Source organism: Poecilia latipinna, unplaced genomic scaffold (genome assembly GCF_001443285.1).
Source record: "Poecilia latipinna isolate Pla-1442-1.1 unplaced genomic scaffold, P_latipinna-1.0 Scaffold186, whole genome shotgun sequence".
NCBI classification, from domain to species: domain Eukaryota; kingdom Metazoa; phylum Chordata; class Actinopteri; order Cyprinodontiformes; family Poeciliidae; genus Poecilia; species Poecilia latipinna.
The window spans coordinates 96123-109525 of NW_015112802.1; the positions used below are offsets into that span (position 1 = coordinate 96123).

The 13403-nt window shown below is 41.1% G+C and overlaps 2 protein-coding genes across 2 annotated transcripts in view; both read right to left on the minus strand.

Moving 5' to 3' along the window:
• Positions 1-465: 465 nt before the first annotated feature.
• tm7sf3 (transmembrane 7 superfamily member 3) lies at positions 466-10290 on the minus strand. The gene is made up of 12 exons (XM_015030551.1): positions 10003-10290; positions 8497-8651; positions 6666-6816; positions 6440-6560; positions 4890-5061; positions 4637-4814; positions 4471-4557; positions 3223-3303; positions 2975-3127; positions 2769-2869; positions 1782-1944; positions 466-1709 (listed from the first exon to the last, which is right to left on the minus strand). Exons 1-12 carry the CDS (start codon positions 10067-10069, stop codon positions 1456-1458), a joined length of 1683 nt encoding a protein of 560 aa, XP_014886037.1. The 5' UTR covers positions 10070-10290; the 3' UTR covers positions 466-1455.
• A 451-nt stretch (positions 10291-10741) lies between these two features.
• fgfr1op2 (FGFR1 oncogene partner 2) overlaps positions 10742-13403 on the minus strand; it is a 7787-nt gene continuing 5125 nt past the window's right edge. The window contains exons 3-6 of the mRNA XM_015030552.1: positions 13142-13259; positions 12910-13052; positions 12709-12822; positions 10742-11458 (exon numbers count right to left, since the gene is read on the minus strand). Coding sequence (XP_014886038.1) covers positions 11321-11458; positions 12709-12822; positions 12910-13052; positions 13142-13259 — 513 coding nt within the window. The 3' untranslated portion in view covers positions 10742-11320. The remainder of the gene's footprint in view (positions 11459-12708; positions 12823-12909; positions 13053-13141; positions 13260-13403) is intronic.

Genomic DNA, 13403 nt, shown 5'->3' on the forward strand with positions numbered 1-13403 from the left:
AGAAAAAGCAGTAATGAAAATATATTTAGTTCAATTTTTGGATTAGCCAATACTTTAGCATTTAAGATCAATAAGTTAGGATTGTAAGAATCATTAAAATTTTAAAATAGGAAACCAAAGATGAATGTTTAAACTAAAGACTTATAGTAAGTGGACTAAAATCCAAGGAGTTGTCTCAATCCCATTTTCAAATTACAATTCTTTCAACACCATACCCACTGTTAAGCATGGTGTTGGCAGCATTGAGTTTAAGTACTAGAAAGCAAAGGATGAAATATTTTTTTTGTAAAATGTTCTTGGGTAAAGTTTAAAAGTGAACCTTGAAGGGAAAACACCCATTTATTAAAAACTGAAGGCACTTTCATGAGTAAGGGAACAGAACAAAGTGAGCGACTAACAGCCACAATTGGTATCGACTCCTGTATTATTAGGCAGTGCAGTTAAATCACATCACAGTAGAATCTGTTCAAAAAACACTGAAGGTATTTTATTAAATATCAATACATTAAAATTCAAATGGGTTAATCTTACAAACATGTTGGCTTGTCTGAACAAAAAATATTCAATTGCTTCAGAAATCTGATCATCAGTACTCAGTCGAAAAGCTGTGTAAAAACCCCTGAGAAACGCCATGGCAACCAGGTGCTGCGATGAACTGTTGTCACATTCGCACATCTCAGATCAAATATCAGACAAAGATAACCTGGGGAAATGCACAACAACCTAATGAATAATTTTTTTAGATTTGTTGAATATGAACTTAATTAGAACCTGCTTAGCAACATGAAGTAGGACAGAAACAATCAGGACCAGATAACATCCTTCAGTCTGGAGAGAAAGAAGGAGGAAAGCGTTCTGAGGTGACTGACCTGTCAAAGTTACTCCAAAAGGGGAAAAAAATGTAATGTTTTGATGGTCAAAGTCTTGGCGAACGAGATGCTGTGGGCCAGCTGGGTTCGGATAATCTTTTTTCCGCAAATAAATGTAGTCATGATCTGAGAAGCACTTATTGTTGATTCAGGTTACCTTTGTCTGATATTAAAACATTTAAATGAACAAAAACAAATCTGTAAAGTTTCAAACACAGCATCACAGCACTAAACAATATAACATCATATAATTTAATATAATCCAGTGTGCAAAATATGAAGAAGTCTGCAGATGGAGAACCTGCTTATATGTTTAGTCTTGATTGCAGGAAGCATTTGAAAGCCTCCACAGTTCTGGATCCTGAAAGGAAGTAAAGGAAAGAAAGATGGCGGCTCCCATGTTTCATTGTACAGGTAAAAATCTGTGTTGCTTTAAAAAAAAGAGCTGAGTAAAAAGGTAGTGGTTGAAGGATTTTTGGTCTTTCTGCAGATCTTCAGTCTCGTATCGTCAGTGTTAAAAGTAATCGAATCATTTCCTGTCCGTCTGCGCCGCGACTTTGCAAAACTGCCAGCAGGTGGCAGTCTGTCACAGCAGCAGCGGTGTGTGCTCGCCCGCCGGCTCCCTCCGCCCGATGAGCTGCCGCACCCGCTCCACCAGGCGCCCGGGCAGCGAGGGCACGTGGTGGCTCGGGTCCAGCACGTTGGTCTTGCGGCGCTCGCGCTCCTGCAGCCACATGAGGTACGGGCTGGGCGGGAAGAAGGGCCGCGAGCGCTCGCGGTACAGCTGCAGCACCACGCCGCACACGCCCAGCACCACCCACACCGTGATCATGGCGTAGTCTGCAGGAGAACACAGCGCGGCGGTTAAAATCCGATCACGGCTCGTGCCGAAACAAGTCGATGAAAACTCACCGATGATTTGGAACGGTGTGTCCGTGAAGGCGGCGCTGAAGTTGTTGTTGAGGAATCGCTTCAGGATGTTGAGCGTGATGTAGGAGAGGCTGGTGTAGATGTAGGCGTTGACGGCCAGCACCACGGCGTAGGCCCCGACGACGCCGCACGTCACGATGTTTCCCTGGAGCAAACAGGAAGTGAGGAGAAGCTCAAACATGGTGGCCATTTTTACATCTAGTTAGGTTGGTGACCCACTCTGACCCTCTGTGCATCTTTATCTGGGTGGGAGAAGAATAAGCTACGATTTGCACTCATGTTGCCTTCACTGATAAACAGAAACTAGAAGCATCTAACTTACAAGCTACAAAACTAAACTTCATAAACATTCAGTTTTTCCAAATGACCATGGATTACTTGCCCACCAGGGGGCACCAGCGGTGCATTCTGATAATCTCATCCTTTTTCCATCGTCTTGCAGTAGCACCATAATTACCAGCAGGTGGCAGCATGGCACCAACTTGTTCAGTAGCTTACAGCTACAAACAAAACAATACATCCACTTTGATCCACTAAACTAATAAAGTTATTAGTAAAGGCATACATTGTCTTGCAAAAGTATTCACACCCTATAACTTTCATAATGTGTTGCTTCATATAAAAATAAAAAAATGTTGGCCTTCATGTTTATTTAATAAACCAATGCCCATACTTATTTAAACTCATCTTCCCTAATAGCTCTGACGAGTTCTCCCACAGCATCTTCCATTGCAGAAATAAAATCTGAAAAGTGTGGCTTACATTTTTACAAATCCCCCTTCACTCTGATACTCCTAAAAATAATCTAGCATAATTAGCACACGTTTTTATTTATAAAACACATGCCTTCTCCATCTGCCACAGGAAAAGTGAATGAAAGGCTGGTGTTTTGCTGCACTATCTGTGGTAACTAGGCAACGCTCACCAGACCAAGGTGCTGCCAGATAACCAGAGTGTGAAATATGTTACCTCTCTGGGCCACCGCACAAAGAAAAGCGGAAGTGTGACCATGATGCAGCAGAACGTCACCCAGAAAACCACGTCCGAGTTCCTGAACACGTCGAGGTCTCCTGTGTTCAAACGGCAACGCACAGATTTAAAAATCAAAACAAGACGAGAAAAAACAGCAACAAGGAACGGCTGCGCTGTAACGGAGAGAGAGGGGGGGATTGTACCCAGCGGGGTGAAGAGGACGACGGCAGCGACGAGGAAGCCCAGCATCAGGCCGACCACGACCACGCAGGCCATGACGGAGCCAAAGCGCCACCAGCTCATCACCAGGACAACGCCGCCCACCACGCCCACCACAGCGGACACGGTCAGCCGGACTGGGAGTGGAGAAATTGTTTTTTTTTTTAAATAAGTAAATCCCAACTTGTTGACACTGTGTGAATGGGTCAGGAAGTTGGGAGGAGGGTCTTACTGTCATAGTCCAGCTGCGTGGTCCTTGTGATGAGGATGAAGAAGAAAAACGCAGCAAAGCTGAATCCCATGCAGAACAGCTCTGAACCGCAGGAAGAGAGAAGTACAAATTAACCCAAACAGGAAGTAGATTGACTCACATTGGCTCTGTTGGCTTCCTAAAGTGTCATATTTTCATGCCTTTCTATTGTTTTTCATAGCTTGTAAGTTATTTTAAAACATGTTTCTTAAACATACATAAATGGTGATGTAGCATGTGAAACCAACGATGTTGTTTGTTAGCATATTGTTTCTCAGTTTAAAAAAAGGCTCATTTTATAGTGGTTTTTTATAAGCGTGAGCCCTCTGTTGATACAAAACATCTGTGTTCACACTCCCTTTCCATTCACTTTGTAGCATTAGGTGGATGTGATGTAGAGGCATGAAGCATCTTGAGAATTAACTCCTAAACCAGAAAAACAAGCTATAGACTGAGAAGTAAGACTTCTAGCTGCTTCCATTCACTTCTGTGTTTTGTGCAACTCCTTCACTGCCTGCTAAGATAAGCAGGGTTCGTACACTTTACACAGTAAAATTCAAGCACTTGTCAAGCATTTTCAATCCCTACCACATGACATCATTTATTACTGTTATTAACAAAGTCTTGTGGCAGTATTCAACATTCTACAGCATGGCATGGCAAACTAAACTATTATTTCACGTCACATAAAATTACTGGTAATTCTAACTAACCTAAAGATAAACTTACTTAATCTAACTTAAATGTGAGAAAAAAAATGTGCATGTCTTTAATTACGTGTACGTAAAAATCTGGTTTCAACTGTAAATGTTTTCTAAATGTGGGGTTTTAATCAAACGTCTGATTGCAATTTATTACAAAACTGCTCAGTTTGAATACCAAGCAATTTGAAGGACTTTCTGCAGAAATCAAGAACTTTCCAAACCTTAAAGAGGCCTAATTGAAATGAAGGCATTTTGAAGGATTTCAAGCATCTGTACAAACCCTGAATAAGGTCTTCAGAGTAATAATGCTGGCCAGAACTGGAAGTTTGCAAATTCTGCAAAAATGCAGTTTGAATTTTAGATGTAATCAGTAGACTCAGCAGAACGCTCGTAAATCCCTGGTTAGGGTGCCCATTTGTTAGATCTCCAAATTAGAGTTTCATCGAGGGAATTCCATTTTAAGTATCACAAAGCAGGTTCAACATCACCAAAAGATAAGAATACATCTGTTTGTGTGTCGACTCACCACATTTGAAGAATCGATGGCCAAAGAAGCAGACGAACAAGCCTGCCAAGCCAGCTATGGTGAAGAAGATTTTTGTCGATATTTTTCCTGCAACACATTCACACCTAACTTAAAATAAACTCTTTAAAACACTAATTTTAAATCAGTGGCTAAGACAGATGCTAACCGAGCGTCTGACAGCCGTCCAGAGTGGAGGTGAAGCTGCAGGCGTAGGTGTGGGCGGGAACGTAGGAGGCGGAGGTGTTCAATATGGGGTCTCTGACGATGACGGAGTAGATGACCCCCTGACCGGGGATGGAGCTGAACGCCATGGCCGTCTTATCCGTCGACTTCAGCGTCACCACCTTACAGGAAACAGGCTGATTGTTTGTCGATGCGTCGCTAAACGTATAGTTTACTCGTCACATTTTGGTTCTCACCAGTCTGCCGCTCGCCGCCATGCCTCGGGTGTTGGCGACGGCCTGGAGGCCGCTGAACAGGCTGCTCTCTGATAGGTCGCTCTCGGGCAGGAAGTACTGGTAGACATCGTACTCCAGGCGCCAGCGTGTGTTGCTTGCTGTCGACGTGTCACAGGCTGCAGGGCTTTGGCCTCTGACAAAGGAAAAAAGAAAACAGAGAGGACACATGAGAGCTTATATCTACCTAAAATAAAAATAAAAAATATCACAGAATTATTAAAAATACAAATGCTTCTCTGATGGCAGATTCTCTACAGAACAGATTTTCTTCTGCACCTTTAATTTAGACTAATAAGCAAATTAACACAACTTTACATCGTGCAGTTTTGTTTGGCTTCCTCTGAGCTAATTAAACGTACTAGAGAAGCCCGAGGCCGACCACGGCCACGTTTGGCCCAGAAATGTAAACTCTAAAAAACCTCAGTGACTGATTTTGATCTGACTGCTGCCTCATATGCAAACAGTAAAGTTTCCTTACATCTTTGTCACATGAAAATGATTGTGAATCTCATTACCCACAGTAAACAGTGCTGTTTAATTGTTTTTGGTGCATCATGTGCAGACAAAACAGACACTGACTGGAGCCTTTTCACTTCATTCGTCAGTGCGGGACACAAACGTGATGCGAGCGCTGATAAACAGCTGGCAGGCATCAGTCTGCTCTACTTTCGTTCCTGCACCAGTAGGATGTCTGAAAGTCACAAACCGACAGCAAAACGAGTTCCTGCCACCAACATGTGGCGGTTTTACAACATTTCTGAGTTAAAATTGCAGCTTTTTAATTCTTTGTGATGAGTTATGATGCAAAACCAGAAATCTTACCAAGTGCTCTTGGTCTAGTTTGTAGTGCAAATATCTTAGCACACTTGAAGAAAGAGGAAACTAACTTACAAGTAACTTTTCAACAATATATAAGAGCTTGTTTTAGGTAACTATTTCCTTCATATTAATAAATAAAGCACTAGTTCCACTCGTAGATTATTTACTTCATAGCAAGAAATTTTCCTCATGTTATTAGTGAAATAGTTCTAGTGGAACTAAGGAATTATTCATTTAAAACAAGCTCCTATTTCTTGCAGAAAAGTTACTTTTAAGTTAGCTTTCTCTTATTTCAATTGTACTTTTGAAGTAGAAACTCAACCAAAAAACACTTAGTAAGATTTTGTGTTTTTTGCAGTGTAGATGTTGATCTAAATTGAAACTGACTTCCTGTTTTCTCTAAAAACAAATCAGATAAGTAGTTTCTAAAGTAGCTGCTTGCTAAACCTCAGTGACATGGCAAGTTGACAGAAAAAAAAAGAAAAACCAGTGTTTCGATCTAATGCAGCGTTACAGTCCACAAACCATTGGAAATGTTTCCTAGTAATTAGTCATCAAGGTTTAATACTCCGAAATCTTCATGAAAAAAAAAACAAGAAAAAAAACAGATCTGCTTTGTGTGTTTGCAGAGTTATTGAAGCCTGCAACCAGAGTGGATAAACAGGAAGTGAAGCAAACTCTCTCCGCCTCACCTCTCATATCCTAAATTAGCGGGGCCGAAGCGGACGGTGGTCTCATACAGGTTGTAGCTGATGTAGACGTTGGGATCCACGTCCAGGCTGGACTCCAGGTTGCAGGCTCCAGGGACCGGCGCTGGAAAATATAACCAAATAAAGAGTTTGCTTCTCAGTTTGTGGTCAAATCTTTTGCAGAAACGCGTTTTGTGACTGAGAGAGCGCAACTTCCTGCTCTCCTTACCAGTGCTTGAGTAAGAGAGGAAGACTCCGGTCCCAGAGACGGGTTCCTCTTCAGGAGAAGACAGAAACAAGGAGAGCAGGGTTTGGGCCGGCTGCAGAGCCGAGAGGAGGCCGGAGTCCACGGCCGTTAGGGAGAGACCCTCATCTGGGATCTGGAACACAGACGTCCAGCTCAGTCGTTTATCCATTCTATTCAGACGCACTAATCAGTCTTGTTAAAGAAAAAAGCAGAGTTAGTAGCAGTTAGGCTGAAGATAAATTTAAAGTTATGGACCAGAGTTTGTATTAAACAACAAACTCTGCATTAAAAAAAAAAAAAACAAACATAAAAAAAAAACCCCATCTTGTTGACACTGAAAACAAATGAGTTTGACTTTTCTTTAAACTTCCACACTGAAGAGGGTTGGTTATTTCTTCATTAATCAAAATAATATAACTTTAATTAAAGGGTAGTTATTTAGCCTACAGAAAGATTTTTCCATCACAACTGTATCCCAATCAGGAGATTTTTAAACCGCAATTTTTACCAGAGCAGTAACTGGGGACTAGTCTGGCTCTGTGTTGTCAGACCACAAAGAAACCAGTCAACATTTAACTGCAACTCAACAAAAACCGGCTTCTTGTTGTTCCTTTCCTTCACAGCTTCATTGTAACTCCAGCACCAACCACAGCCTACTGCGGATCCAGCGCAGAGGCTCCCTTTATAGGAAATACTCAATAATCCAGAACTGATCAAGTTTTATGTGTCGCCTTCAGATTGCTCTCCATGTTAATGGATTTGATTCCAATTTTCATGGTCACGATTCGATTCAGAGACGATTTTTGAGATTCATCATTTCCATTTGCATGATTTATTGTTCTTCTCCATTTCCAAAAACTGGATGACTAAAGTCTTCAGTCTGGTGCTTGGGTCTCAATTAGAGCTTTCTTTGAAGAACAATTTTGCATAGAAAACATCAAGATTAATTTCATTTGTTGTTTCTGTTTTCTTTATTTATTTTGGATATTTTAACTGTGTCCCACTATATTCATTAGAATTTTAAGTTTGTTGGTCTTTGAGAATGTGTTCTTGCATTTTTATGCCATTACTTTAAAATTATAAGTTGTCCAGCAATATTTGTTATCGTGAATGGTGTAGATACAACCAAAAAAAAAAAAAATCACTAAAGTAATCAATCAAAGCAAGGAAAAAAAAGGGGAACTAATTAAAGATATAATAAACAAGAAGTTAAAATCTTTAGAATGACTTTGTCTTGTTGCTGAAAAACTCTGCTTCCCCTTTTATTTGGACCAGTTTAGCAGACTTGGAGTCGTTTTCCTCTCTGCTGTCTGAAGCAGGCAATTAATCACAGATTTGTTTTCTTCCAGAATAATCAGAACATTTCCCGACCTGCCACCTTGACCCCGCAGGGAGATTTTTCTTTTTCCCTCCGAGACTCCTGGGATCCCATCCAGAAGATTGATTACCCCCCTCCATCTCCTGGAAGACGCTGCGTCTGCTGCTCATGACCTGAGGACTGTACATCAGCTGACTGGGACTTCTCTCAGGGGGTCAGCCGACCCGCCTCACAAAGCCTCATTCATTCATTCCATGGCGGCAGAACGGTTTTAGCGCACTGCGTGACCCCAAGTATTAGCAGGAGAAATTAAAAACGCACTTGTTTTGCTGATTTAACTCGCCTGGTTCCCTGAATCTACACCTGAAATCACAGGACTGCCACAAACAGTCCATCATTTATCTGGTAAGTAAATCCCATTTCCTCGGGTTTTACTAAATGTAATTTACTTCAGTCAGCGGATGCATGAAAGTAAGTAATCCCTGTTCCTCTCACCCTGGTGTAGGAGAGCGTGGCGTTGCGGTGCAGCGTGTGGAACTGCAGCGTGATGAAGGCCACGTCCGGAGGGATCCGGGTCACCACGGCCTCCACCGTCTCGTTCAGAGAGACGTTCACATTCTGGAACGCCCCCGGCAGGAAGGTCACGTGGTCTGAGGACACAACACGACACAGACGGTCACATGGACGCCCAGGAATCACAATCTTCAGTCAGAGTCTTCTACTGCTGCGCTACGACACAGGCTGCTAGAGGAGATGGCTCTTGGCAAGGACCGTTAGCGTCAACAACGTGAACAGTACGAGTTAACAATTAATTTCCCGCTTGGATTACGGAAGTGTTTTTGAAGGGCTCAACAGTAAGCCTGTCACAATTATTAATAAATCAATTAATAAAATGATAAATTAAAATGAGCGCAGTAACACTGCAAAACTTTGACACATGGTATGAGCTGTTAGCATGAACTACCTGACACTTTGGCCTGTTTTCCTTTTCTGAGAGGATTACTGTTTTTCATTGCCATTTTGATGATCAATACTTCATAATCCATTTTAATTATTGTTGTTTTGTTTGCTTTTCTATGCTTGAAATGTTTTTTTTTTTACTACAAATGACCATTGATTGGGATTGGACAATTGTTTTTAATTCAAAATTACTTTCCATCTCAAAGAAATTCAAGCCGTCATGCGCTACAAGATGTTCACATTTCTTCTCTTTGACAGTCGTTGATCTCCAACAGTTTCCAAGAAAATCAAAAATCCGTTCAGTCTGAATGCTCTCTTCATCTCCACTGTTGCTAATAGACAAGATTTGATGGAAGACTTTCTTTGATAATGAGTACAAATATATTTTTTGTCAGGCCAAGCCTCAGATATGCCAAGATTAATTAAGTGCATCATCTGATCATCTGCTTCCATTGCCTCCCAAGATGTTTTTCTCCCACAAATCAGCAAGAATAATTGGTTAACTATGGATGTTTTCATTCCTCAGCCTGACTGGAAGGAATGAGCTGAAGAAACCAAATCTCAATGCCAACATCTCTTTCTATATGATCGACTAACTTGACTTTTAAAAAATTCATTACGTAAAATATCTAGTTGAACAAAGTAAAATCTACTGTTTTCACCTGCTGTTGCCTCTAAATTCCTTATAAGTGCAATTATATGATCTTAAAACTACTTTACCCAGATAGACTGTGGTTTGCTGCATTTTACTGATTTTCCTTTAGTTTTATTCCAGACATCAGGCACGTGCAACTTTTATAATTAACTTTTTATCGACCCATTTCTTATAGTGAGGTTAGTGGACTAAAATGTCGTTTTTTAGCTAGCTAATCTACAGCTGCTTTTCTGCACGAGCGGAAATACTTGTCCTGCTAGCTTAACAGGAAAAACCGCAATGAATTCAGCAGATTTATACAGATAAAATGATTTGTGAAAAGATTTATTCTTTAAAAAAAAAGAGGAAAGTACACACTAACACGCCGTAGCCGTGACTGTACTCACTTTCCACTTGAGTTTGTACTTCACATGCGAAGAAGAGCAGCAGCGGACCCCACATCCAGTGAGACATTTCCCTCCGGTTTATCTACCCGACAAAAATAAAAACCTCTTCAACCTGCCGGTGGTTGAAAAATCACCGGAAACCGCGAACTCGTCCGTGTTTTCGTCTCACCAACCGCGATAGTGACATAGTGGACAGCTGAGGTATGCTCCCTGCAACAAACCGCGACTTGTTTCCCTCTCTCCGCTCCCTACCGCTGTGCTGGTTCAACAACAGGCTCGTTTTGGCTTGGAAATCTCGCTCCTAATCCCGCGATACTTCGAGAGTAACGTGAACTTCAATATTAAATGCCTGTTTCTTTTTCTTTCTTTTTTTTTTTTACAAATAGATCAAATAATTAAACAATGACAAAAACAACTAATAGAACGCAAGTGGGAAAAGTCCTAAAATAATTAATATGTGAGGACAGTACATTTTGGTATATATTTCTAAATTTGTACCCCTTTCTAAAACTATTGTTATTTAATTTTTTTTTGCCATTTTAAATGACAAAAGTCATTAGATATTTTTATAACTTGTATGAACTTGGGTTACATAAAAAGTAGATTTTTTTCTTTAAATGACACAGGTTCAAGCCAAGTCTCATATTCTCTCTTGAACTTTGACCAGACCATTCAACATTTTGAAAGCAGGCAGACGCACCAAATTTCATTTGGAGGTATCAGAGTAAATTCACACCACACTTCTCAGATTTTTATTTGTAAAACAAACAATGCAAAGCACTGTAAATGAACATATTTCAAGTAACTCATCTTATTTTTAAGCTAATTTATTTTGTAACTGTAAAAGGCTGATATTTACACTGTAGTTTTATTATTATTTTTTCCCCCCATAAATAAAAGAACCTGAGAACTTCTGCTCCTACTCAGGGCAGTGTTTTGAGCAGACAAAGTTTCGCTTCCTGTCCTTAAATCCGTTGACAACAATAACAAGGAGTTGTGAAAGTAAGAAGTTGCGAATACACACACAACCACCGAAACCAAAACAGAGGCAGAAACATGGGAATACGTGCTACGATTGTTTAGATGTTACATTAAATCAACATGGCCTCACACGGTTTGACCACTGTGGATTTATTTATATAATTCTGTCACTCATTCATACTTTAAAACGACGCAGGCTCCACACTGACACAAGAAAGCAAAACATTACAGCGACAGCAGACAGAGACGGGGCTCCGATGGCGACATGCGGCAGGAGGCTTCGCCTTGAGGAGTCTGTGGGTGGAACGGCAGCGGCGGCCTGTAAAGGGGCGGGGCTCTAGCTCTTCCGCAGGCTGACGTCGGCGCTGGTCAGCAGCGGAGACAGCGATGTGTTCTCGGAGGCCTCTTCTCTCTTTAGGACGAGGAAAGCCTCACGACTGATTCCCAGCAGCTCTCGGAGTCCGCTGTTCTCCAGCTGGAACACACAAACACAGTCGGCTGTGTGTGAGAACTAGTAATGGTCTAATCAAAGACTGGAGTTAAACCTTACTAACATGGTGTGGTATGACCTTAAAAATGCTTTTTGTGTTTGAAAATCATCCTGTGTGACTGGATTAAACCATAAGAAAATCATCTTTTATTCTTTTGTGCCACTTAGAGATAAACCTGCTGGTGTGCTTTGGATTATTGATCTCATGACCTCAGCTTAAGGTCATGACTTCCTGAATGTACATTTTCATTCAGTATTGTCTGACAGAAAGCAGAACATACGGCCCAGTCCAACAGAAACAAACAGAAATCTGGTAACTTAGGTTGAACCATCTGGTGTAGACGTGCACCAATTAATCATCAAAAATCATACATACATGTGTTTATTAGGTAATTATTTATTACAAGTGTTGATCTCTTTGGGAACAATATGTTACTTATTTTGTATTTGTGTTAACTGTGAAATAAACTATTATTCAGATTCTCTTGATTTTGGAAGAACAGCGATTGGATATTTACATGCGAGACTGATATCAACTGTTGTCGACTGACATGTGCGCAGCCAACAACGGTCACCCCACTGTTGCAAACTTAGCAACTTTACTGCTATATTTAGCGACTTCTTAAGTGAAATAAAAATGGTATTGTTCAAAATCAGAATCTGCAAATCTGTCTTTTAGAAGACTGCAGTCAGTGAACCCTGAACCTGGTTCTGCTCCCTCTGGGTATTATGGGTAGCTGCAGCTTTCAGCAAATTTAAGACATTTTAAGATTTTTTTTTAATGCCATCTTGAATAAAAATTTAAGATACAAAAAACCTATAAACATAGTGGATAATTGGGGGATGATTGGAGTCAGTGGCAAAAACTAACTTCCTCCAGCCAAATGACGATACACTTGTTCTCATGATGAACACAAAAAAACTAGATGCTAACTAGCAAGGGTATATTAGCAAGTAGCTACCAACTGCCTCCAGTCTCATAATGTGATAAAAACATCTGTGTGAGACTCAAACTTTCACTTGACTGAAAAGTCTGGCAAAAAAAAAAAAAAACTACATTAAGGTTTGAACGGCATTGGAACAACATTTAAGATCTGTGATTAGCATATTTACATTTTTGAAAATTAATTTAAGACATTTTAAGGCTATAATTTTAGAAACATGCCTTTTTAAGGAGTCACTCTGGTATAAAATACTTGTAAAACTAAGAATTTCTGAAAGTTGTCCAGCGTTACCTCTAGCTGTTTAATCCTCTCCTCGTCTTCACAAACCCGGCCTTCGTCCACCTCTATCGCCTTCCTCATCACCGAGGCCATCTCGTTTATTTTGTCTATGTGCGCCTGCATTTCCTGGAAAGAGCAGAAGGACATTCAAGTTCCATACATTTTTTACGCATGTTTCTCATCAGCGGATCAGCTTTAAGCAGATGTGCTGACTGTGGTGTGCTGCTCTTTCAGCTGCGTGACGATGGCAGGGTCCTCCCTCTTGCTGGCCATGAGAAGCCTGAACACCTGCTCCCTGTACTTGGTCATGATGAGCTCCAGTGCGGACTGGTGCTCCTCCAACGATGTTCGGAGCTCTGCAGGAGGAGAGGACACAAGCTTGGTCCTGTTTCTTATAGAATGAGGCTGAGGACACCGAATGAGCGTGAATCCAGAAGTGTTTTACCTTTGTTTTCCTGTTGGAGTTCCCTGATCTGACGGTTTTCCTGCTGGATTCCCAGGACTAGACTGGAGCGAGGTCGATGTCGTGCAACCTGGTTAAGAGAATCGATCTCCTCCTGGTACTGGCAACAGGAGATCACACGTCATCAGCTTTTCATACAGCGCTGCAGCAAACCGTTATTTTAGTAATCGATTGTTCTGACGATTAATCGGGGGGGGGGGGGGGGGGGGGGGGGGGGGGGGAACTTCTAACAAAATTACCTTTT